The sequence below is a fragment of the Orycteropus afer genome, unplaced genomic scaffold, assembly GCF_000298275.1.
Source record: "Orycteropus afer afer isolate SDZICR_OR568_19922 unplaced genomic scaffold, OryAfe1.0 scaffold00018, whole genome shotgun sequence".
Classification (NCBI taxonomy): Eukaryota; Metazoa; Chordata; class Mammalia; order Tubulidentata; family Orycteropodidae; genus Orycteropus; species Orycteropus afer.
This window is the reverse complement of record NW_006921605.1, coordinates 3,223,053-3,249,107: the sequence shown is the minus strand read 5'-3', so window position 1 is coordinate 3,249,107 and position 26,055 is coordinate 3,223,053. Positions and strand designations below refer to the sequence as shown.

Sequence of the window (26,055 nt, the reverse complement as noted above, 5' to 3'; positions counted from 1 at the left end):
CATGAGACAAAGTATATGTGAACTGCTGTATGAAAAGTGAATTTACTCTGTAAATCTTCACCCAAATCCTAATAAAATTAAAAAAAAAAAAAAGACGACAGCCTTGGAAACCCTCTGGGGCAAGTCCCCTCTGTCCGATGAGTCAGAACCGACCGACAGCAACAGCGTTGCTGGGATCAATTGACCGATTGCATCAATTGATTGTATTAACTACTCATCCAGAGTAAGTGTTTAGATACTGAGTGCCTCAGGGTCACAGGAAATAAAACCAGGTAAACGATGGACATATTTCTGTTACAGAGGCACGCTTGGGCGATCACAGTACTTTCAAACGTAAAGCAGGACCAGATGGGACGGGCTGGGTGGGGTGAGGGGAGTCAGAGGGGTGCCTGGGAGCGTCCCTACGCTGAGGTCTGGCTGGAGCCCCGACCTCCCATCACAGAAGGACGGCACGAGGTGGGCAAGAGCGCTCCAGGATGGTGGGGCACCAGGAAACCCCGCTGCTGAAGGCTTCTTCCCAGCTGCTGGGTGGACACCAAGCCCTATGAATTAATACCTAGTGGCCCCACAGGGGTCCCTGGGCAGTGAAAACCACCTGTGCTCCACTAACCTAAAGGTTGGCGGTTCCAACCTGCCTGGCGGCGTCACGGAAGAAAGCCCCGGCAGTCTGCTCCGTGAGCCAAGAGAGCCCTCTAGCGCAGTTCCCCCCGACATACACCGGGCACCAGGCGCCCGAGCTGACTCAACAGCAACAGGTCTGAGTGTCTGGCCCAACAAGGAGATGGAAAAGCACTGCCGTAAAACTGAGCTCACGCCTGTGGCTTCCAGGCAAACAGCAGACAGGAACATGGGGGGAACATGGACATCAGGGAGATACACTCCCTGGAGATCAGTCGGGAGAAGAGAAGGGCTGTGTCTGCACAGGGAGACAGCTCGGGGGGCAGGAGTGCACAGGAGGGAAGGACACAGGGAAGAGGTAACCATGGGGAGGAAGTGGGAGGAGAGCTGTTACATTGTGGGGAACTGCAGTCAGTCATGAAACAAAATGTGTATGAACTGCTGTAGGGAAAAGGAATTCGCTCTGCCAACTTTCACCCAAATCTCAATAAAAAATTTTAAAAAATAGAGAAAAAGGCTCTGCCATCAATACTCAACCTTCCGCCCGGTTGCTTTTGCTGTTTGAAGCAGAGCACACCTTAACGGGTATCTCCCAGCCTGTTTCTAAAATATGCAGAGGCTGGATTTAGTCCCTGTCTGGAATTAATTACAGAGGAGGCACTTCGAAACGCCCACTCCTCAGGAGAAAACACTACGGAGAACAGGCCAGAGCAAAGCCCCCGCTGAGAAGACCCCTGGGGAAGGCCTGCGTCTTAAATGAAAACTACTAAACAAACACAGGCCAGGGGCAGCTGCACACGGTTTATGTGAGCCCTCGAGCCGGGAAAGACCACGTGTCTGTCCAGGACCAGGTCACTTCTCCCAAACGGCACACTCCTCCGTGCAGACCCCCTGGGAGGGCCCCGGCTTCTGCTGGAGTTTGCTTCAGACTTATTTAGGGCTTAACCTGGCTGTTCCCCAGTGCTGTCAAGTCGGTTCCAACTCTCAGTGACACTAGAGTCAGGGTGGAACTGCCCCATAGGGTTTGCAAGGTTGTAACTGGTATGGAAGCAGACTGCCACATCTCTGTCCCAAGGAGCAGCTGGTGGGTTCAAACAGTTGACGTTTGGGTTAACAGCCAAGCTCTTTATCACTGCACCAGCAGGGCTCCGACGTGGTTATTACTAAGGCTTTATTGAAGACTTATGGGGATTGCAGAGTGAAACAAGTCAATCACAAAAGGACAAATATCATATGAGCCCACTATTGTGAAAAGCCAAGGCAAGGCGTCCACAGGGAAGGAACTCTCTTTGTGGGTTACCGGGGGCGGGGGGGGGAATTGCTAGCTGGGTAAGAGACGTATTGGTTTGGGTGAAGGGAAAGACAACATACTAAAAGCGGGTGACCAGCACAATATCACTAACTGAAAGGAAGAGGCGGAGAGGTGCCCAGGAGGCACAGACAAAGGTGAGAACCGTTACATACCCAATCCTGCATTACAGGAACTACCTTCATCTGCAGGTGGACCCACAGGTGGACGGGAGGAATGACCAGGTACGCAAAAGAGAACGCGCCCATGACCATATACAGGCTTGGCAGAACATATTCCCGCACACGTATTTGTATGTGCTATAAAAACGTCCTTATATGTAACAGCGAACAGGGGGCGAAGTTAGGATAACTTCTTAGCCACAATCAATACCTTGACGAGTGAGTCCCTGGGCCCAGGCGGACATCAGCTCAACTGGCATAACATACTACCCAAAAACATTGTTCTACATCCTGCACTGGGGAGTAGGAACTGGGTCTTAAAAGCTTGCAAATGGCCATCAAAGAGGCAGCTACTGGTCTCTCTTCGGCCAGAGCAAAGAAGAATGAAGAAAACCAAAGGTGCATGGAAACTATTAGTCCAAGGGATTAGTGGACCATGAAAACCTCAGCCTACACGACCCTGAGACCAGAAGAACCAGGTGGTGCCTGGCTACCACTGCCAACCACTCAGAAAGCGATCAGTGCAGACTGTGGATAGAGTGGGAGAAAAATGGGGAACAAACTCAAAATCATAAAAAAAAAGACCAGGCTCCCTGGTCTGATGGAGACTGGTGAGACCCCAGAGACTATGGTCCCTAGTTGCCCTTTGGGCCTGGAATTGAACTCACTCCCGGGGCTTCCAGCCCAACAACAGACAGGCCTATAACGTGAACGTTTACACCAGGGAGGTACACTCCTTAGAACAGTCAGCCCTGGGAGACCAGAAGGGCGGCGTCTGCCAGGGAGACGGCTCAGGGGGCAGGAACGCACCAAGATGAAGGGCACAGGGAAGAGGGAACCACAGGGAGGAAGTGGGAGGAGAGCTTACACTGGGAGGGCTACAGTCAGTGTCACGAAAAAACGTGTATGAACGGTTGAGCGGAAAATGAATTTGCTCCGTAAACTTTCACCCAAAGCGCACACACACACACACACACAAAAGAAGAACAAGAAGAGGAATTACAGGGGCATTAGGGGTTCATTCTAAGGAGCTCTGGTGGTGCAGTGACTACGGCACTTTGGCCGCTAACCAGAAGGCCAGTGGTTCAAACCCACCAGCTGCTCTTCAGGAGGAAAATGAGGCAATCTACTCCTGTAAAGAGTTACAGCCTTGGAAACCCAGTGGGAGTTGCTGTGAGTCAAATAAACCCGCTGGCAGTGGGCTTGGGTTAGGGGTGACTGCCGTGCAGGATCGTGGTTCACTACAGGTCTCCACGCAACATAAATGATTTGTGCTTGACTACAGCACACAACAACAAGAACTAACCCAGACAGCACACAACAACAACAACAACTAACCTGGAGGCTAGCAGTGCAAACCCACTTAGCAGTGCCATGGAGTAAAGGCCTGGTGGTCTGCTTCTGTAAAGATTAGACCAAACAAACCAAACACAGCCGTCGTCAAGTCGACTCTGACCAAACCGAACGCACCACCGTCCAATCGACTCCAACCAAACCGAACGCACTGCTGTCCAGTCGACTCCAATCAAACCAAACTCCCTGCCACCCAGTTGACTCCAACTCATAGCAACCGCTCCTTGGGTTTCCGAGGCGGTATCACTATGGAAGTAGATCACCCAACCTTCCTTCCAAGGAGTGGCTGGTGGGTTTGAACCTCTGGCCTTCTGGTTAGCAGTCAAGTGCCTTAGGCACCAGAGCTCCCCTAGAAAGGTTACAACCAAGAAAACTCCATGGGGCAATTCTACTCTCTAACACATGGGGTCACCAGGAGGTGGCAGCCACTCACTGGCAAGGGTTTGGGCTTTGTTTTAGTAGCTCAGGGGTCCTCTGTGCCCCTGTGGGGGACCCAGGTTCAATTCCCGGCCAACCTGTCCATAATCAGCCACCAGCCATCGGTCCGCGGAGGCTTGGGTGTTGCTAGGGTGTGAGCAGGTTTCAGTGGAGTGTCTGGACGAAGACAGACAGGCCTGCCAATCTCCTTCCAAATGTCAGCCGGTGAAAGCCCACTGGATCCTGATGCTCTGACCCCACCGTGCACGGGCTCTCGGCAAGTCAGAGCCCGCCCTGACAGCTGCTAACAACACAGGCGAAGGGATCTGTGCTTTCCACTGTGTAATTTTCAAAAGGACTTTGCTTTTCTCATACGAAGCATGGAGACAGTCCAACAAAGAAATCCAACTGACCAGTAAGTGTAGGGAAGATGTCCCTGTTTCTGACGGACCATGTGTTGCAACAAAGAGATGGCATTTGGACCTAGCAATTGTTTACAAAGGTGAGACCCGGAGCGCGGGCCCTGCCACAACTCACCAGCAGGGAAGCATCCACCAGTCCCGTCCACGGTCTCCTCTCGGCTCGGACGACTGGGCCCCGCACCCAGCTCTGCGGTCATTCTACGGGCAGCTAAGCAGACCCTGACGCCCATCCCGTGCTCAGCTTCCTCCCTGTTAAAGTGGGGCTTCCGTTTTTAGCGTTTCTAATGCAGGGCATGCGAGGAGCCTTACGATCCTATAAATGAAGCAAGGCCTCCTTGTCCCATTACTGACCCCAAAGATAAATGAGCCCAAAGGGGAGTGAGACCAAAAGTGAATTGTTCCGTGTTTTGTGCCAATTGGCCCTTGGGGGGTGACGCATATCACCCCTCCCCCGATCCGTGCAGACTGTGGCCCTGTGCTGCTGGAACCAATGGCCACAGGTGGGGTGCTGACAACAACAGGATCGGATCCTTGCAGTCTGGAGCCAGGGTCCAAAGTCAAGGTGTGGCAGGGCTGTGCTCCCACAGGCTCTGGGGAAGGTTCCTTCCTTGTCTCCCCCAGCTTCCGGTGGCTGCCGGCCTTCCTGGCTGGTGGCTGCTTCACGCCGTCCCAGGCGCCGTCATCACGTGGCCTTCTCGTCTGCATGTCCCCTCTTCCATCCCTTATCTGGACACCTGTCCTGAATATGGGACCCACCCAGTTCATCCAGGAGGACCTCGTCTTAAGATCTTTAAATACATCTGCAAAGACCCCATTTCTACAGACCCACGGGAGCAGAGGGTGATGTTAGGACATATGTTCCGGGGGCTACCATTCAACCCTCTACACCTGCTCACTTCACACCCCTAACACCCCTGCAATGGGGTAACCAGGTACCATCACCGAAATGACTTACGAACCTGTAACCTGGGGACTAAGCTCCAGGTGGGTCTGCACATGTCACCAATAGTCTGTGTTCAGTGGCCGACCTGAAGGGTGGGAGCCCAAACCCACCCTGAGGGCCCACAGAGGGCAGCCCGGCCATCTGCTCCCACAAAGAGTTCAGGCAAGAAAACCCAGTGGAGTGGTTTCACTCTGTCCCCTGGGGTCGCCAGGAGTCAGACCCACTCGACGACAGTGGGTATAGCGTTAACACCTACAACTCCCACAGCCCCAGCAGCAGTCAACGTCAAGGCCCAGTGTTGTGGTTAGGTGCCACTGGGACGATTTCCACCTCCCAGTGACTCCGTGTCACAGAGCAGAACTGCCCCATAGGGGTTTCTAGGCTATAATCTTGACAGACAGTCTACTTCTGCAAACATTGACAGCCTTGGAGACCCTGTGGGCAGTTCCACTCTGTCCTCTAGGGGCGCTGTGGGTCAGAATGGACTCCATGCAGTGGGTGTGGTTTGGGCTTTGCTTCCATGAAGACTGACAGCCTTGGAGACCCTGTGGGCAGTTCCACTCTGTCCTCTAGGGGCGCTGTGGGTCAGAATGGACTCCACAATAGTGAATGTTTTCATCTTTATGGGAAGAGACCACCTGGCCTGTTCTGGTTCCCTAGTGCTGCTCTGACAGGAATGTACCACAAATGGGAGGCTTGAACAACAGGAGTTTATTCTCTTCCAGTTTGGAGGCTTTAAGTCCAAGTTCAAAGTGCCAGGCTCTAGGGGCTGGGTGAAAGCCCCTCAGCCTTGGGCTTCAGCTCTACCTCCTGCTCCCGGCCCACTGGAGCTAGAGGTTTTTCTTCACTCAGACAGCTGCTGGCTGCTTAGGCTGACAAGTCCAAGGTTGACAAATAAAATGGCATAGGCCATTAATTTAAGTCCATTGTAAGTCCCAAGGTCAGCAGAGCATGGCAGGCTGCTGAACAACGACACGGCTACATGCAGGGTCCAAGCGTGCCATCAGCTAGAGACCATTCCCCAAGCTGCTTCTTATATATAGGAAGCAGACCACATCCCAAAGGCAGTTACTCAGCTACTTGTGGTGGAGCCCACCATGGAGGTGATTGCCAGTCTCATCATGGGGAATAACTACCACCAGCTGCCCAGCCACTCACCCAGGCCCAGCCAAGTCGACACACAAACATAACCACCACAGGGCCTTTCTCCCATGGGGAGCTGCTGCATGGATTTGAACCACTGACCTTTCGGTTAGCAGCCAAGGGCTTAACCATTGTGCCACCAGGGATCCTTAAATGTCCACTCGGACACGCAAATGGTGCAGGGCTGGTCTGTTTCATCGCAAATGAAACAAATGCACTGGGCACCGTGCCCACGGACCCGCCCCATGTGCTGTCACAGACCCGGGACCGGTGTTCTCTCCTAGAAACAGACCTCTCCACCTACGTTCCATTTTCCCACTGCTGACAGACACTAGGGTCCTGGAAGCATTATGCTTTTTTTCTTCACTCTCCTATAAGGAGAACCTCAGCACACGTGTGATAACCAATGGAGGCTGACCTTGGGCCTCAGTGACTGGAGGACAACAGGGAGCAGTGAGGTGTGCGGCAGCAGTGAGAGTCCCCCCGTCCCAGGGAAAGGAGCGGCTACACCGAGCCCCACGGGTCACTGCCGTGCGGGCAGCCAGCCCAGTGTACCACATCCCCCCGTTTGTATAAGAGGCTGAAAACTGGAGTTTTCCCGAATGGTATTGTATGGTGCTTTCAGTGAGAGCTTACACAGTAAATGAGGTTCCTGTCTGACACCTTCTATGCGGATTTGCTTAGTGACACTTTTCTCAGACAGTGGGCGTTCCCGTTCATCGCATTCTGGTTGTCCCGTGTCCAGGGCTCTAGCTTCCCTGCTCCCTTATTTCTCACCTTTGCTTTAGACCAAACGTTGGTCTCATGAAGATGTTTCTTTTAGCAGCGCTCCATACTCACGGGTAATATCCTTTATTTTGTGTGCCTGTCTGTTATTTCGCTAAAAGTGCCCTCAGACAGTTTCCGTTCAGGGTGATAGTCTCAGGAGGCCCTCTGGTCTCAACTGGTCCAGTCTGGACTTTTTAATCATTTGCGTTCTGTTCCGTGTTTTTCTCCCACTCGGTCAGTGTGGCCCTGATCAGTACAGCACGTAGTGGTATCGGGCACCATCTAGTTCCTCTGGTCTCGGAGCAGGTGTGGCCGTGGCTCATGGAGGCTGAGCCCTGCATCATCTCTTCGCTGAGACTTTGGTTCCTTCTTCCTCTTCTGTTCCTGACAAGCAGGGACCAAGAGTTGTATGTAGGTGGATTTTTTTTAAAAAATGATGCTCCGAATTATTAAATGTCAGCAGGTAACTCACTTTTTTAAAACCCAGCTTGGGCTCACGACACACATGGGAGGCAAACTAAGCCCACTCACTGCCACTTTGGGGTGTGGGCAAAAGTCCCTGAGGGCACAGCCCTATCCTCTTCCCGGTTGTGACCTGGACCCCTCACTCAGCACAGGGTTGAGAGCAGGTGTTCCTTGCCTGCTGCCTTCAGGAATGTCACGGGACCGTTTGGGTGTCATCACGGTGCATGTAACAGACACACACTGCAGGAGAATTATGCACACAGAGAGCTGGGTGAGCGTGCGTGCACACCCACACTCTCTGCAGACATAGTTTTACACTCACACACCCGAGGAAGAGCTTGGTGAAGAGGCTGGGTGTGTCCAACGTATCAAACACCATGTGCCGAGCAACACCAAGAAGCCCCGACGTCCCCCGGTGGGGGATTTCGGCGCTGCGATATCCCCCCTCACTATGTGAGACCATCTAACAGTGCAGGAGAAAGAGGGTGCTGAGGGGTAAACGCAGCCAAAGAAGGAACTGGGACGGTGTGGGACGGCCACTGCAGCCCCCCAAGGCGATGGGGGGGCGGAGTATCTGCAAGTTTAAGCTGCAGAGACTCCTGGAGGGGCTGGAGGAAGCCTCGTTTGCAGGACGAGCCCAGGTGAAACGCCCAGCCACATGCATCTGCCTGAAAACCCTCAGCTCGAAACACAAGGGGCTCAAAAGACCTGCGGCTGACACGTAAGCTTGGCCCCAGCAGCCCCGAGCGCCAGGGACTGCAGAGAAGCCAAGTACAAGCTGCGGCCTCGGGAGGCCAGGTGTCCGTCTCCCAACCTCCCCTCCCTTGAACCCCTTCCCGGCCACACCTAGAAGTTAATCCGACTAATCTGCGAAGAAACCGTAGGTGGGGGTGTTTACTGAAGCACTGTCTGTAATTCCCAGTTCTTGAAAGTCCATCAACAGCACAATAAACACTGTGTGGTCCAGGCACTTGGTGGGATACCCTGGGCTGTACAAAACGAATTCTCAGATCTCACGGACTGCTGAGACAGAAAGGCAGGTGCCATGAGATTCGCTCCTACAAGGTCCCCAAACAGACAAACCCACCTGTGGTGCCAGAAGTCAGGGTCAACGCTACCTCCCGGGGGGGTCCTCATCCCGATCCGTGGGGTGGTTACACAGATTACACACATCAAAATACGCTGAGCTGCTTAACAAAGATGGACACACTTCCCCATACGGGAGTTATACCCCCGTGTTACAGGCTACGTTCCCCACACACATGCATCACCATATTACACATGGGTAACACAACATGTAAAAATACATAAAATCTACATGGTAATCAGCACATGTATTAGTAGCACACAGCACTTTCATATATGTGGGAAACATGCATGAGAACACAAGGCAAGACCTTGTATTGGTCCCCATGGCTGCCATAGCCAGGTGTCACAAACCAGGTCCCTTAACAGAAATGTATTGTCTTATACTCTGCAGCCTCAAAGTGCCAAGTCAGGGCTCTGGCCGGGCCATGCTCTCTCCGAAGGCTCCAGGAATCTTCCCTGTCTGCCCGCGTCCAGTGGCGCCAGGTGTCCCCCGGCTTGTGGCAGCGTCACTCCCATCTCTGCGTGTCGTCACATGCCCTTCTTCGTGTGTCTCTCTGTTTCTTCCCCATTTCTAAGGACTGTAGCCTGAAGAGGAGCCTTCATGGTGCAGTAGCCAAAGCTGACCCAGCAGCGGCTCTGAGGGAGAAAGATGAGGCAGTCTACTCCCGTGAAGACAGACAGCCTTGGAAACCCCAGAGCACTGTCCTCTGGGGAAGCTGTGAGTCGCAATCGATTGATGGCAATGAGTTGGTCACAAACACTTGAGGGTCCACACTAACGCCTCATCTTGATTAACTCCATCCGCATCGACTTTATTTCTCAGTAAGATATGGAGGTTAGGACTTGAACACGTCTTCTGGAGGACACAATTCAATTTGTAACAAGCCTCGAGGTGGTAACTCTTTCCTGCCTTCCCGTGGTGCAAAAGGAGTTCCTGCTACCCCAGCCCTGCCCCTCCCAGCCCCGCCCCCGCCCCTCCCCCTCGCCGCCCGCCTCCTCCCTGGCACTCGGCCACCACCGCTTCAGGACATTTCCAAATGCCTGCACTTGAGAGATTGCAAGATCAAAAGGAATTCTGTGTTTCCAGAGCCCTGGTCCAGGGATCGGCCTGAGTGAGAGCTGTGTCTACAGCCTCACAGCGTGGTGCTGCCCAGACTGGGCGGGCGAGCGGCTCTGGGGAGACCCCTGCGGCGGATCTACAAGAAGAGGGGACAGGAGGCCTCAGGACGAAGCCACACTTGGGCCTTGGAAGAGCCATCTGCCTCAAAACAAATATGCCCGTTCCCGCTCCGATTTCACAGCTGCCAAGTCAATCCCCACGGGGCTGGGGAGGACGAGGCGCCCCTAGTGGTGCCCCTGGGCCACTGCAGTCCCACAGGGCCCTGGAGAAGGCTTGGTCTGCACGTGGCTGTGTGGCTCTGCAAGTGCTTCCTTACAGTGGTTTGCTGGGTTAGAAACCGGTAGCTCTGTTGGTTTTGACCGCAGCAGCAGCACCATCCCAACGGATGCAAATGTTGCCCCGCCCGAACCAGCCCCGTGATCGGTGGTGGACCGGACCACTGTGCACCATAGGGTTCCACTGGCTGACTGCCAACGGAAGAAGACTGCCAGGCCTTTTACCTGCAGGAAGCTCCACGGAAGCCCGTTCGGCATCCCACCAGCACTCGGGCCTCCGCTGACGGGCAGGCCATGGCTGCACTTGACGTGCACTGGCTGGGAATGGAACCCACGTGTCCTTCATGGAAGGTGAGTATTCGACCACGGAGTCACCAGGCCTCCCGTGGTGTTGGTTCATCTGAGCAGGAATGGGGAAGGAGAAACGGAAGCAGACGCCCACCGCTGGGATGCACCAGCTCTCCCCAGGGTGGGGCTCCGGGGCTCCTGCTGCTGTCCAGATGTTGGCAGTTTCCTGCCTAACGGAAACCACCAGTGTCTCCAGGGAACAAGCATTGTGAAGGTGACAATTACTTGACACTTTGTCATCTAGTTGCCTCTTTTGGCTGGAAACCAGATCATCTCTAGAACTTGTGAGAGTGGGGCCATGTTCACGTCCTCTTTTCACAGAAAGGGAAGCTGCCAGGTGACAGCTTGTCCACACAGAGGACACACAGAGCTGCCGAGAAGTCCCTTTCCCATTCACTAAATGTCCACACCAACCTAGACGGAAGGCCCAACTCCAATCTAGACGGAAGGACCCAACACCAACCTAGACGGAAGGCCCAACTCCAATCTAGACGGAAGGACCCAACTCCAACCTAGACAGAAAGGCCCAACTCCAACCTAGACAGAAAGGCCCAACTCCAACCTAGACAGAAGGACCAAACTCCAACCTAGACAGAAGGCCCCAAAGCTGGACACGAGCAGGACACACAGTGTAGGGAAAGATGATGGTTACGTAGAATTCCATGGCCTATGGACGTGAAATGAAGGGTATCACTGCTGATGTCAGATGGATCTTGGTTGAAAGCAGAGAATCCCAGGAAGATGTTTAGCTGTTTTATTGATTATGCAAAGGCAATCAACTGTGTGGATCCTAACAATTGAGGATAACATTGAGAAGAATGGGAACTCCAGAACACTTAATTGTGCTCATGAGGAACCTATACATAGACCAGGAGGCTGTCGTTCAAACAGAACAAGGGGATCTGCATGGTTTAAAATCAGGAAGGGAGTGTGTCAGGGTTGTATCCTTTCACCACACCTATTCAATCTGTATGCTGAGAAAATAATCTGAGAAGCTGGACTATATGAAGAAGAGTGTGGCATCAGGATTGGAGGAAGACTCATTAACAACCTGCAGTATGCAGATGACACAACTTGGCTTGCTAATAGTAAAGATGACTTGAAGCACTTACTGATGGAGATCAAAGACTACGGCCTTCAGTGTGGATGACACCTCCACATAAAGAAAGCAGAAGTCTTCACAACCAGACCAATAAGCAACATCGTGATAAATGGAGAGGAGACTGAAGTTGTCAGGGATTTCATTTTACTTGGATCCACAATCAGCACCCATGGAAGCATCACGAAATCAGATGACATGTGGCACTCACTGGGCAAATCTGCTGCCAAAGACCTTTTTAAAGAACTGAAGAGCAAAGATGTCTCTTTGAAGACTAAAGTGCACCTGCCCAAAGCCATGGTATTTCCGGTAGCTTCATGTGTGTGTGAAAGCTGGACAATGAGTAAGGAAGACCAAAGGAGAATCGATGCCTTTGAATTACGGTGTTGGCGAAGAATACCGAATACACCACAACCTGCCAGAGGAACGAATCAATCTGTCTCGGAAGAAGTGCAGCCAAAATGCTCCTTAGAAGCAAGGACGGTGAGTCTGTCTCACGTACTTTGGTCATATTATTTAAGAAGGGACTGGAGAAGAACATTATCCTTGGTAAAGTAAAGTGTCAGTGAGAAAGAGGAAGACTCTCAAGGAGGTGGTTTGACACAGTGGCTACAACAAGGGGCCAAACACGGCAATGACTGTCAGGCTGGCGCAGGACCAATCCGTGTTTCGCTCTGTTGTACACAGAGTATCTATGAAACAAGACTAACTCATCGGTACCTAACAACAACACCCGTAAGAAAATGTCCCTGGTAGTACAAAGATATAAACACACTCCGCTGCTAACCATGGGGTTGGCAGTTCAAATTCACCCAGCAACAGTAGTGAAGAAAGGCCTGCCAGTCTACTTCTGAAAAGTCAGCCACTGAAAACCCTACGGGGCCCAGTTCCACACACACATGGGGTCCTTGTGAGAAGGCTGTACTCAACAGCAACAGGTTGGTTTGGGGGTTACCCATGAGAAGCTTAAAATGCCATCCAGGCCAAGCTGTCTTACTTATCTTGACTTGTTTTAAAAATACTGTAGACATGAACAACATGTATAGAAATTGTTACACGGGAGCCTAATTTGTTGTGTAAACTTTCACCAAAAACACAATAAAATATTTTTTAATTATATATATGTGTGTATAAGATATCATTGTTTCTCTATTAGAATAGCTAAAATCCAAAAACAGACACCATCAAGTGCTGGTGAGGATGTGAAGCAACAGGAACGCCCCCTTTCTGCTGGGGGGAGGCAGGTGCTGCGGCCACTTTGGGAGATGCCCTGGCTGTTTCCCACGAAGCTAAACACAGCCTCGCCATTCAGCCCAGCCATCGCATGCCTAGGTATGTACCCGTGAACTGAAAACATATGTCCACACGAAACCTGCACACAAATATTTACAGCTGCTCTATTCATCATTGCCAATAACTGGAAGCAAGCTCAACCTCGGTAGGGGGATGGATGAAGACAATGGTGCCTCCAGAGAGTGGAGCACTATCTAGTCATAAAAAGGAGGGCTGTCGAGCCATGGGGAGGCGTGGAGGAAGCAAAAGTGCACACCGCTCAGTGGAGGAAGGAACCCTGGGGGGAGCACACGGTCAACAAACTAGCTGCTGACTAAAAGGTTGGCAGTTCGAGTCCACACACAGGCATCTCAGGAGAAAGGGCCAGCAGTCAGCTTCTGAAGTCAGTGGGGCCCAGTTCTGCTCTGACACACGGGGTCCCCAGGAATTGGAGACAACTAGACGACAACTGCCAATGGTTTGCTGAAAGGGGCAGAAACCCAACTTCCAGGGCCTTGGGCCACAGGGGCTCTCCCGACTCAGAAGGCCCGGGGTCGAGCCCGTGCTCAGACCCGAACCAGCTTCTTCTCTCTTTCTCCCCATCTCCTGACTCTGCTTCTCTCGGCGTGCCTGTTAGAGGACCCACCTGGGGACGGGGGTGGGGTGCGCTCACCCCAGCGGAAACAAGCTTCTCAGCAGGGCCTCCCATAAATTCCCAGGAAAGGCTCCCTGCGCACTGCAGCCTCGGGAGGCCCCAACCAGCGGCCGTCTAAGTGCCCATGACCAACCCCCGGGCCCTGTCCCACGCCCTACAACCACGTAGACGAAGTCAGACCTCAAAGGGAGGGTGCTCCCCCCAGGACACACTTAGTGCCAATGACGCGAAGGTCACACACTCCGCACAGAAACCCAGAGGTCACCTCACGACGGCCCACGAGTGGGAGGTCCGGTCCCCCAGGCCCTGCTCCGCCCCGCCCGTGGCTGGGGAATTTCTCAGACGCTCGTTTCAAGTCTCCTGCTGCAGTTGGGCTTTTGTCCATTGTCCCGCTCTCTTTAAGGGTTACCACTTGACGAAAGAGCCCTGGTGGCAGCTTAACGGTTCGGCTGCCAACGGAAAAGGTCAACGGTTTGAACCCACTCAGCCATGCTCGGGAGAAAAGACCCGGTGATCCGCTCCCTTAAGGATGACAGGGTACAAAACAAAGTGAGCGTGAGCTGTTCGACGGAAAACTAATTTGCTTTGTAAACTTTCGCTCAAATCACAACTAAAACAAAATTCCGGCCTAGAAACCCTGCAGATGTTAGTTCTACTGTGTTACATGAGGCCGTCGTGACCAGAAAATCAACTCCCCCAACATCTAATGACGAGGACAAAATTATTTTTTCAAGCAGTTTCAGTTTTACAGGGAAAACTCCCACCTAGCCCACCCCCTTGCACACTGCCTCTCATCATTAACGTCTCCCATTCCTGTGGTCCATTTCTTACAATTGAGGAGCCAGTGTTGACACGTTGCTATTAACCAGAGTCCCTCGTTCCCCTGAGGGCTCACTCTGTGTCATAGAGCCCTGTGGGTTCTGACAAATGCACCATGTCGCAGGTCTACCATGCACGTGTCCACCACGACAGCGTCGTTCGGTTTCCCTGCCCCACCTGTGCACCGGGCGCGGTCCGTTCTACGCGCCACCCCAGACAGCGCGGCTGTGCTCAGTCTGCAGTGTTGCCTTCTCCAGGGGTCGCTGGGTTGGAATCACACCGCACGCTGCCTTTCAGACACGCGTCTGCTGCGCAGTATGCATGCCAGGTCCCTCCTCGGTCATCGTGGCTTGATGGGTCTTTCCTTTTCATCGCTGAGTAATATTCCATTGTATGGGTGCAGGGGCCCCGGTGGCCCAGTGGTTAAACACTTGACTGCCGACCGAAAGGGGTGCAGTTCCCACCCACCAAGCAGTTCTGCAGGAGGAAGGGCTGGCAACCTGTCCCCGTGAAGGTTGTTGCTGTTGTCACTGTGTCGGGTGCCATCAAGTCAGTTCCAGCCCATCGTGACCCTGTGGTCCGCACTCCGCCGTCCTCACAAGCATGGCTGTGCTTGAACCCGTCTCCTTGAGGGTCTTCTTCCTCTCCTTTGCTGACCCTACTTTCCCACGCATGGTGCTCCTCTCCAGGGCCGGGTCCCTCCTAATTACACGCCCAGAGCATAGGAGACAAAGTTTTGCCATCCTTCTAAGGGGCTCTCTGGCTGTACTTCTTCCAAGACAGATCTCTTCGCTCTTCTGCAGTCCATGGTACAGTCGGTATTCTTTGCCAACTCGGTAACCCTGTGGGGACTGTTCTACCCTGTGCTGTAAGGTCGCTGTGAGTCGGCATCAACTCGGGCCCCTGGCGTCAGCGACGTGATGGGCCACAGTGCGTCCACTCACTTGCTCAAGGACACCATGGATCCTTCCTTCGAGTCTCTGGCAATCAAGAACACAGCTGCCGTGAGCACACGAGGGCAGGTTCTTAGGTACTCGGTGCATCTTGGTGCCCTGTTCTCTGTATAAAGATTCATGAGCAGAAAAACTCGATGGGCTGCAACACTTCTTGACATGGACCGCCCTCCTTGGCCTGACTGATGCTTCTCTTTCTGTCTCCTCTCTACCCCCCTTCTCACCTTTCCACCTCAGTCAGCAGCTTTGTTCCTCACAAACCCACCTCCCACCGACGCCCCCAAACTCAAACGTCTGAGTTTAGCAACTCTGCTTCTGACAGTAACCTTTTTGTCCTCATAGAAATTCTGGAAATTGCAGACAAACATAAAGAAGAAAATGAAAACCCACATGCCAGCAACAGCGCTTCCGTTTCCTTATTCCTTTCCACTCTTTTCCCACACACATTTGTATGGATGGTTTTATAATATCGGGACCACACTGTGTGTATCTTTCTAACCCGTTTTTTATTATTATTTAACATTACACATAAAGGTCTCCCAGCGTCATCTAAAGCAACCTCTGCACCTTGAATCCTAAGGCCCACAGAGGATGCCCTCGGATGAAGGCTCCACATGGCATTCATCAAGTGCCATCCTTCTAAGGGGCATTGAGCTATTTCCAACTTGCTTATAGGCTCTAGCAGTGAACCACTGGTACATAAATGAATCAAATCTTCCCGAGCATCTCTGATTATTTCCTTATTTCCTTAGGAGTTTCCCTGGGCAGTAGAATTACCTAATAAGAAGGCGTGAGTGGCTCCAAAGGTCTGGAATCCCATCACCAAACCGCCTTCCAGGAACATAGAAGCAATTCACACTCCCACCCACTGGGCCAGGGCTCCTTCCTGCAGGCTCACCTGACCCCACCAGAGCCTTTTAAATTAATTTTAATTGAATTGAGGGCTGGAGGGCTTTAAATGACAAATACCTCTGCCTTGAGATGCCTGCTGGCCTCCAAATAGTGCCTGCTTTTTGGTGAGGCCCCAGGCGAATCAGTGTCAGGTTAGATATTTGAAGCATAAAGGAACATCCCAGCCCTCTGGGGACTTTATAACCCCGCTGGGAAAAAATAGACCAAGGGACGCTATACAAATTTAATAAAAGAGAGAAGACCCACTTTGGTTCACTTCCTCAGGAGTCTGGCTGGAAACCTGCTGAGAAGCCTAGAGGCAGGGCAGATGGTGCTGGAACTGGGAACAATGCTCTCAAGGGGACAATCAGGCAATTTGCACAGGAGCTATAAAAGCACTCCTATCTTGTACATGCCTCCCGGCACAGCCCTGGTGCATACTGTCCCCAGGCATATACTGTCCCTGGTACATCTGAGCCCTGTACACACTGCCCCCTAGTGCAGGTGGCCCTCATACAGCCTGCCTCCAGGTACATCTTGCCCCCTGGTGCACACTCCGCCTGGTACATATTCTGCGGGAACTGTGGCGGTACATAAACTGCCCATACCCTGTTCTCAGCAGTGAGATTCCCGGCCCTTGCCTCCTTCTCCCCAGGGTGAGGACCAGGGCTGTCCTGGGTGCAGGGGAAGCTGGGAAAGTCCCCCAGCTTCCTAAGTTTCCTCTCCCGGCTGGCGGTCAGAGTGGCCTCCAAGAGCCTCCTACTCACGGGCACCACCCACAGCAACACTGATGCAGTGTGAGTCTGACCTGCCTGGCACCCCACCACCACACAGCCCCTCCCGGCCTCCCATATGGACAGCCAGGACTTCCCCCTGCGTTCAGTAAGTCTGTCTTACTCACTGACTGCAGTGCCCCATGCACTGTCCTACTCTATGTAGGCACACCGCCGAGAGCCAGGCAGACCAACATCTCCCGCCACGCAGTGATGGGACAGCCCGCCAGACCCACATCTCCCAGCACGCAGTGATGGGAGAGCCGGCCAGACCGACGTCTCCCACCCACAGTGATAGTCTAGTCTCCCACAGACCACGGGTTTCAGGATGGGGCGGAGCTGAGCTTGGCTCCCTCTCTCCAACTGCACCAGCTGCCGAGTTTCCTGCGTCTCCTGGGAAGCAGTGGCTTCAAACCACACACTTAGCATCCTGCCGCTCTGGGGGTGTCACTGGGTTCCCCCAACACCCCGAGTCTGGAGGCCAGCGCCCCTGCCTGGAGGGTCTCAAAGAACAGTGCATAATTTGCAGCCTTAAGCACTAATGTATTTGTTCTGCTGGGTCTGGGGTTTGCTTGGTGCCCGTTATCCTCCTCGCCCTCCAGTTCTCCCGTTTATAACGGAAAGGCCTACTCTGTGCCGGACCCCCCCACTGTACTTTGGAAGGTGAACTGGTGTCCATGCAGCACAGGTTCACAGTGAAGGGGACTTTCGCCCTCGGACAGAACTCGTCTGAAGTCTCCCCCTTATCTGATTTTGATGACTCAGAAGATGAGATCTGGGACTTGGGGTTCCTTTAAGACTTTTGGGATGATGGGATGGGGTGAATGTGTCTCACGTGTGGCAAGGACATGAATCTTGGGGGCCCAAATGGTGGAATGTTATGGACTGAATTACGTCCTCCAAAAATCTGTGTTGCAAATCCTAACCTCTATGCCATAAGGAATGGTTATCTATGTTATGTGAATGAGGCAGGACTAGGGTAGGGTGTGTCTTCAATCAATCTCTTCTGAGATATAAAAGAGATGAAACAAGCGAGGGAAAGAAGCAGAGGTGGGGGGAGAGAGCGACCAAGCCACAGGGAGACAGCCTTAAAACTCAGAGAGACACGCACCTTCCTCCAGAGCCCACAGAGAGAAAGCCTGGCCCTAGAGCGGCGGCCTGAACTCGGACTTCGAGCCTCCTAAACTGTGAGAAAACGTGTTTGTGTTTGTGAAAGCCCCCCTCTTGTGGCATTTCCATTATAGCGGCACTAGAGAACCAAGACACCAGCTAAAGAAATTCCCAGACGCGGGAAGGCTAACTCATGGTCTGCCCTTCTTCTCAGGAAGCCCTCTCCCCGGTCTCTCCTCCCCCAGCCCCCGTAGCCCTCTTCTTTGTCCCCAGGAGACAGTACGGAGGGAGCGGCAGCTGCCTGGGTCGTTTGCCATGGAATAAACCGTGGCTCCCCTGATCCCTGTATGTCAGAGCACAGCTGGTTGAGTTCTCAGACGTAGGCGGCCAGGCCTTTCCTCCAAGGCACCTCGGGCTGATCTTGAACCTGCAACCTTTCAGCCAGCAGCTAAGCAGGTTAACTGCACCACCCGGGGACTTGGCGACAGGGAGAGAGGGCTATCTACCTGTTGCACTATTTACCTGCCTGAGCATTTTGAGTGTGGCACCCAAGGCATGGCCTGCGTGCATGTACAGCGACTGGGCAGCCACCAAGCAGGCTGGCGGGGGAGGAGCAGAGCCCAGAGATGGCAGCGTGGCTTAGACCCTCACTGAGCCGGGCCGCGGGACACGCTCCCATCCTCCGGCCTCAGTGCCGACACACACACCACGGAACTGTCACTGTCCCTTCCAGTTCCAAAATCCCCAGTCTCAGAAGGCAATTCCTCAGACTGTCACTGAGGATTTTGCCAACAAGAAGCGGGGGAAGGGGCTTTCCGTGTTTAAACATTAACCCCTCAGACAGTTCCCCCTCCAAAAAGCAGCAAGATTAAAGATGAAAATGGAAGTCCCTTTTTGTGACCGGAATGCCATTTCTTTGTCTGGGTCCCTTTAGACAAGAAGTAACACCATTAATGAAGGGAGAGAAATAGGGCCCACATTTGATTCAGAGGAGGGTCACAAGGCCGTTCTCAAAGCCATCATTCCTGAAACCCGTGGGCTTATTGATGGTACCCCAGGGGCATCTGGAGAGCACTGGAGACCACCTCCCACATCCAGGAAGGGAAAGTCAAAAAAAAAAGCACTTGAAAGCAGACTCAAAAGAGACTTGCACACCCATGGTCCCTGCAGCACGGGTCACAAACACCTACAGGCCCGTCTGCCGACAATGGGTAACAAAATGTGGTTCATACATACAGTGGGATGTAAGAGGGGAGACACAGCACTGGGCATGAAACACACGTGTTTGACTTGTGTGAGAACGACTGCTGCCTGTTCGGCATTCAGCGTGTTCAGAAACCCCCACCTTGACTTAGCACCACCATGTCACTAAGACTATGGGGACCAAGTCAACCGTCTACCTGTGTCGCACGTGGAAATCAGGCCAACTCCCGGGGACAGTTTGTCAACAGCCAAGAAATAAAAGACTCTGTGATACAGATTTACTTAAGGATGTTACCCCTACATGCACTAGGACTTTGCACGTCCAGACATGAAGATGTGCACCGACTGGCTTTTTTTTTTTTTAATTGTGATTTGGGTGAAAGTTTACAGAGCAAATTCACTTTCCATACAGCAGCTCACATACCTTTGTCTCATGATAATGACTGTAATCTCCCACAATGCAACAGCTCCCCTCCCACTTCCTCCCCACAGCCACCTCTTCCCTGCATCCTTCCCTCCATGCACTCCTGCCCTGAGCTGTGTCCCTGTGCACACACTGCCCTTCTGTTCTCCCCTGAGTGATCTCTCTAAGGAGTGTATCTACATAATGCAAATGTTCAGCTCATGTGCCTGTCTTTTGTTTGTCTGGAAGCCATAGGAGTGGGTTCAATTCCAGACCTGAAGGGAAGCTAGGGGCCATAGTCTCAGTGGTTCCATCAGACTCCATCAAACTAGCAAACCTGGTCCCTTTTTCTTTTTAAATGATTTTGAGTTTTGTTCCACATTGTTCTCCTCTCTATCCAGGGTCTCCTACATAGATCCCCCTCCGAGTGGTTGACAGTGGTAGCCAGGCACCATCTAGTTCTTCTGGTCTCATAGTCATATAGGCTGAGGACCGCATAGTGTACCAGTCGCTGGGACTAATTGTTTCCATGAATCTTTGGTTTTCTTCATTCTTCTTTGCTCTGGATGAAGAGAGACCCATCGTTGCATCTAGCTGGCAGCTTGCTAGCTTTTAAGATCCCAGTCGCTACTCACCAAAGTAGGAGGTGGAACAATGTTTTGTGTCGTATGTTATGCCAATTGACCTTGATGTCCCCTGTGACTATGGTCCTGAGCCCAAGGTCCAACTACTCGTTCCCTCTGGGTAGCTGGCTGTGGCCAAGAAGTGACTACAACCTTGTCCCTTGTCAGCTCTACTATACACCTGGGAATTCTTACAGAACACACAAACACACCCGTAGAACCATTGTCTGCCAGCCCTATACATGGTCTTGGGCACACTCCCCCCTGCATAGACATACCTAATAGTTCAGCCTGTCTCCCCATCTATGCACCCGTATACCCATGGTTGTGCCAGGCTATTTTTAATAATAGTAAAAAAGGAGACCACTGCCGGCTAGTGGATTCCAACTCCTAGCAACCCTCTAGGCCAGAGTGGAACTGCCCCATAGGGTTTCCAAGGCTGAAATCTTCATGGGAGAAGACTACCTCATCTTTCTCCCACAGTGTGTCTGGTAGGTTGGAACCGCTGTTTTAGTTAGTAGCCGAATGCATTAACCACTGGACAGCAGGGCTCTTTCATTTTCGATGGTAAGAAGATAGAATCAGGGGACGATACAATTGCGAGATGAAGAGATGTCTTAAAACAAGTGCCTGGCACGAAGGCCACCTCCTTTACCACGGCCGCTACTCACTTGCCTGCAAAGCGGCAGTTAAAGGGGTTAACTGCCACTTCCCACCTCCGATACCTGTGTCCCTCAACGCCCCTGCCCGCCATCCGGGGATCTCCAGTCTGTGTGGGCCTAGGAACGGGCTGCAGGAGCCTGGGGCTTGGGGGTGGGTTCCTCCAGCTTGAGCGGCCGCCACTTCCGGCACCTGCTCCCGGCCTCTTCTGCGCGCTCTCTCTTCGTTGTCCCGCAAAGCCTGAGGGGTGACTGCATGCGACTGCTGCCCTCCTGCTAGACTCTGTTGTTCTTGCTGTGTGGGCGCTGTTGCTCTGCCGTCCTTCTGTCGTCCTGTTGTGGCAGTGGCCCCGCTGTTGTCATGGTTACCTACTGCAGAGTGGGCCCCAGCCCCCGTGACCCCCGCACCACAGGATCTGTTCCCACTGGCTGATTTTCACAAGTAGACAGCCAGGCCTTTCTCCCTGGTCGCTCCAAGTCCAGAAGCTCTGCTGCAACAGGTCAGCATCCTCGCAGGACACTGCCTCCACCCACTGACAGCCGGGTAGCAGCTGCACTGGCTGGGAATGGACCCCGAGTCCCCTGCGTGAGAGGGGACAGTTCTAGCAGTGAACCCTCACTGTCCCCCGTTTGCCCTGACTAGGCACAAACGGGAGGCGCCAGCACCGGGCGACCCGAAGCTCTGTAGCCGTTTCAGCAGCCAGCGTGAGCCACAGGTCGTCTCAGGGTCTCCTGGGTCAGGATCTCTGGCCTGGGGTCCAGGGGTCAGTGCTATCTGCACAGTGTGTCGTACACACTAAAAGCTGGAGAGCCCCTGCCAGCCAGCAGACCGGTTTATTTTTACTTGAGTTCTGACGCATAAACACTGTGTGGCGTATTTCTAATATTTGTTCATTACCCAAACAGAAACAGCATAACAGAAGACTCAGCCTGTAAGTCACACCTCAGGCTTGAACACATGGAGGGTAGGAGGGGCAGGTGGGGAAATGCAGTGTGCGGGCCGCTTGGAGGGTCCCAGTTGGGAGGTTGGTCACTCCTCCAGCCAGCTCTTTGACTGCAGACCTGAGTATTCTTAGCATGACTAAGAACCCTTGGGAGACCTAGGCACGTCACCTGGTTCTAATGCCGAAGCTGACTGTTGCGGTAGGCACCGGCTTGATTTCCATTGCAGACTTTTCTACCCACTTGAGAAAACCTCAGCAGGTCGTGGTTTCTGTATCTACCTGTGCCCATCCACTCGAGCAGCATGAAAACCTGTATCTTTTTAGCGATCTTTCAAACATTCCAAAGCAAACCAAACTCACTGCCGTGGACTCAGTCCCGACTCATAACAACCCCCACTGGGTTTCCAAGACTGTCAATCGTCACAGAATCGGGGTGGCTGGTAGGTTGGAACCACGGATTCTTTTGGTTGGTAGCCAAAATGCCATCACCGCTACACCACCAGCGCTGTGCTTTCCTACACTGGTGAGTTAATATCTGTCCTTGGCGTTGTCAGTTGCACAGAAAGAGAATGGCATGAAGCGAACTACTTGTTCTCTGAATGGATTCTTTGTGCTGGTATTTTTCAATCTTTTGGTTTTTTTGCGGGGGAGGTGTACATGCTTTAAAATTCCCGTAATTAATGAAACATGAATGTGAGGATAGGTGAATTGTTCTAGTTCTAGGATTAATTTAAGTCACTGCATTACTTTCACTTATGATATGGTTTCAAGTATATTTCTTGCTTTGTTTCCTATAAACAGACCTGCATTGTCCAGAACCATGACCACTAGCTACATTAAACTATTGTTGTTGTTGTTGTTGTTGTTATGTGCCGTCGAGTCGGCCCCGACTCATAGTGACCCCTCCTTGGGTTTCCGAGGCAGTTATCACTACGGAAGTAGGATTGCCCAACCTTCCTTCCGAGGAGTGGCTGGTGGGTTTGAACCGCCAGCCGTCTGGTTAGCAGGCAAGTTTCTTAGCCTCTATGCTATCAGAGCTCCCACCTTAAACTATAGCTATTTAAATTTAAATCATTCAAAAATGAAATAAAGTGAAAATTCAATGCCTTGGTAGCAGCGGCCATGTTTCATGTGCTCACCAGTCCGGTGTGGTGGCTACCATAACGGACAGGGCAGACGCAGGACACTGCCATCCTCTGAGAGTGGTCTCGACTGCACTACCACCCACTCTGACATCTAAGAGGGCCTAAAACCGACGCAAACGAAATGCCATGGAGTCCATTCTGACTCATGGAATCGACTTGGAAGCCACAGGAGTTTCCAAGGTGACAAATCTTTATGGAAACAGATTGCCCCATTTTCCCTCAGCTGGTGTGTTTGAACCGCCAACCTTGTGGTCAGCAGTCAGATGCCTTAGGCACTGTGCCACCAGAACTACTTTTTCAGAAGGCCTGTTGTTGTTGTTATGTGCCGTCCAGTCAGCCCCGACTCATAGCAACCCCTCCTTGGGTTTCCAAGGCAGTATCACTACGGCAGTAGATTGCCCAACCTTCCTTCCGAGGAGTGGCTGGTGGGTTTGAACTGCCAGCCTTCTGGTTAGCAGTCAAGTAATAGTAGTAGTAATAATAGATAGTAATAGAAGCCCTGGTGGCATGGTGCCTAAGGCATCTCACTGCTAACCACAAGGTTGGTGGTTCAAACCCACCAGCTACTCCACAGACAGAAGACTGGGCAATCTACTTCCGTAAAGATTTACTGCCTTGGACACCCACTGGGAGTCACTATGAATCGGGATCGACTGAGTTTGGTTCTTTTTTTTTTTTTTTTGAGATGATAGTAAATGCTGAGTCAGTAAATACTTGCTGAATGAATGATAAAATAGTATGTTCTAACTTGTCTGAATAACTCTTAAAATGTGTCCCTCAAAGGAAGAGAGGGTGTGCCTTAGCCCGAACCGTACTGGGACACAGAGTTAGAGTTGGTGGGATGACTCTCCGCCTCTGCCTACACACAGCTTTGCTGTCAAGGATGCTTTACAAATTTTAGACCATACCCTTTACCACAGCTATCTGACGAATTTCACTATAGACAAATCCATCCTGTTTGTTTTGCCAAATAAAGTATCTAAGGACTGTTTTAGGGGCTCTGGTGGAGGAGTGCCTGAGGCATCTGACTGCTACCCAGATGGATGGAGGTTCAAACCCACCAGCCACTCCTCGGAAGGAAGACTGAGCAATCTACTTCCGTAGAAACACCGCCTCGGAAACCCGAGGGGTTGCGCTATGAGTTGGGACAGACTCCACCGCAGTGAGTTTGTTTTTTTCCTTTTTTTGAAGTACTGTTTTACCAACCAGACTGGATGTCAGCAATTGGATAAGTGGTATGCACAGTAAACCTGCCAGGAAATTAATTATTCCAATGTGTTAGTATCAAATTCTAGACAGGTTTGTTTCTCAGGGGAAGGATGAATTTACTTTCTTAAAGTTCACTGAGAGAAAAGGAAAAAAAGCCAAATATTCCAGCCACTCGGGATGTGTATGTCACAAAGCAGAAACCAGACCTCGGGGCAAAACCTCACTTGCAAGACAAATTCTGCAAGAAATGGATGGACACAATCCAGCTCTAAGTAGGCGGACAATAACCCTACTTTGCTATCAGCCGGATTTGGCCAGAAGCCGATTTACAAAAAGAGCTGGGCACCCCGGAGCTGGGCACCCCCGGCAGCTCGGCTCACCCGTTCTGCCCCCAAACAAGGGTCTCACCTGCAGCCCTTCCAAGGGCGCAACCACTCCCTTCAAACTGTTTCCGGCTGTGTGTCTCTTGCCAACAATATCTGAGCTTGCAAACGTGACCCAAGTTCTCTCAAAGATGTCAAATGAATGCAAACTGTTTAACCAAACAAACTGAAAAACATGCCATAAGTTAAAGATGGGCTGCTCAGGTATTTTCTGCGGTGACTTTTCCGTTAAAAAAGAAGAGAATACCGTTTGTCCTGCAGAATGCTTTATTAATGTGGTTTTAATGATCCAAGGTACACGCAGGCAGTCTCCTCAAACACGAACGGTTCTGTGATTCGCTCCACAGACAGTACCTTACCACTGGGCTCGAGGTACAAACATGAAACCGAACAATGGATTTCCACTGAGCTAAACTTGTGTGGAGGCGACCAAAGTCACCCACTGCCGTGGAGTCTATTGTGTCGCCCAGAGACCCTAGAGGACAGAGCATAACTGCTCCATGGGGTTTCCAAAGCTGTCATCTTTACAGAAGCAGACTGCCACAAACGAGTCTCACGGAGCAGCTGGTGGAGTCAAACCGCCAACCTTCCCATTAGCAGCCGAGCGCTTAACCGCTGCGCCACCAGGGCGCCTCACGAAGCACGTTAAGGCTCAGTCTCGGTTCACCGCGAGTTTGATTTCCTCCGACTCAGGACCTGACTGACTGAGATGGGGTTTGCTGCATGGAATGAGGATTTCAGCAGCGAGAAAGTTAGACCAGCGGCTGCAGCCGCCCCCATCGGTCACGCGGTCCGCTCTCCTTTTTGTGGGGTGCAATCGATCCGAAAGGGCATTGGCTCGGGCAAACCGTGGCAGTAACCCGGGTCACCTAGTCCTAGCTTTCCAAGTTGCCTCGCCGCCCCCCCCCAAACTTCATTTCATCAAAATATTGAAAAAAAATGAGGTGCGACTGCACCTTTGTCTCCCTACGTGCGCCCCAAAACTTGGGGACTGGGTTTCCAATTTTCCGCTGTTTGGGAGGATCTCGGGGCAGCTGGTAGATTTCCTTCTCAGGGCGGCCCGCGCTTGCAGTTAATGCACAGTCCTCTCTCGCCTTTGGGGGCAAAAAACGGGCTGCTCCGTTTTCGTTGTCCCCCCCTGCGCCCCAATATTTTCCCTCCCACTTCTTCCCCACTCCCCACCCGTTTTGCAAACGTGCAAAAAAAACAGGGCGACTGCCCCCAGACCGACAGACAGCACGAGGGCGGGCCCGGGCCCCGCTCCAGACTGGGGGAGGGGGCGGCCGCGGCGCCCCGTCCCCACTTCCCTCCGGGGCCCGAACACTGGCTCGGTGCCCGGAAAGCGCAGATGGGAGGGAGCCGCGTCCCGAAGGCCAGCGCCGCTCCGGGGCTCCCTGCAAGCGTCTGAGCCGCCTAGCACCTCCGTCCCCCGCCGGGGACCCGCTCGCGGCTCCCCGCGCCCGCACCCTCGCCCCGGGCGCCT

At 52.5% G+C, this 26,055-nt stretch overlaps 1 protein-coding gene across 1 annotated transcript in view; it reads left to right on the top strand.

Moving 5' to 3' along the window:
- The first annotated feature begins 8,156 nt into the window (after positions 1 to 8,156).
- The window catches only part of LOC103214033 (chromobox protein homolog 2), a 25,179-nt gene continuing 7,280 nt past the window's right edge, over positions 8,157 to 26,055 (top strand). Inside the window, exon 1 of the mRNA XM_007959829.1 lies at positions 8,157 to 8,320. Coding sequence (XP_007958020.1) covers positions 8,157 to 8,320 — 164 coding nt within the window. The remainder of the gene's footprint in view (positions 8,321 to 26,055) is intronic.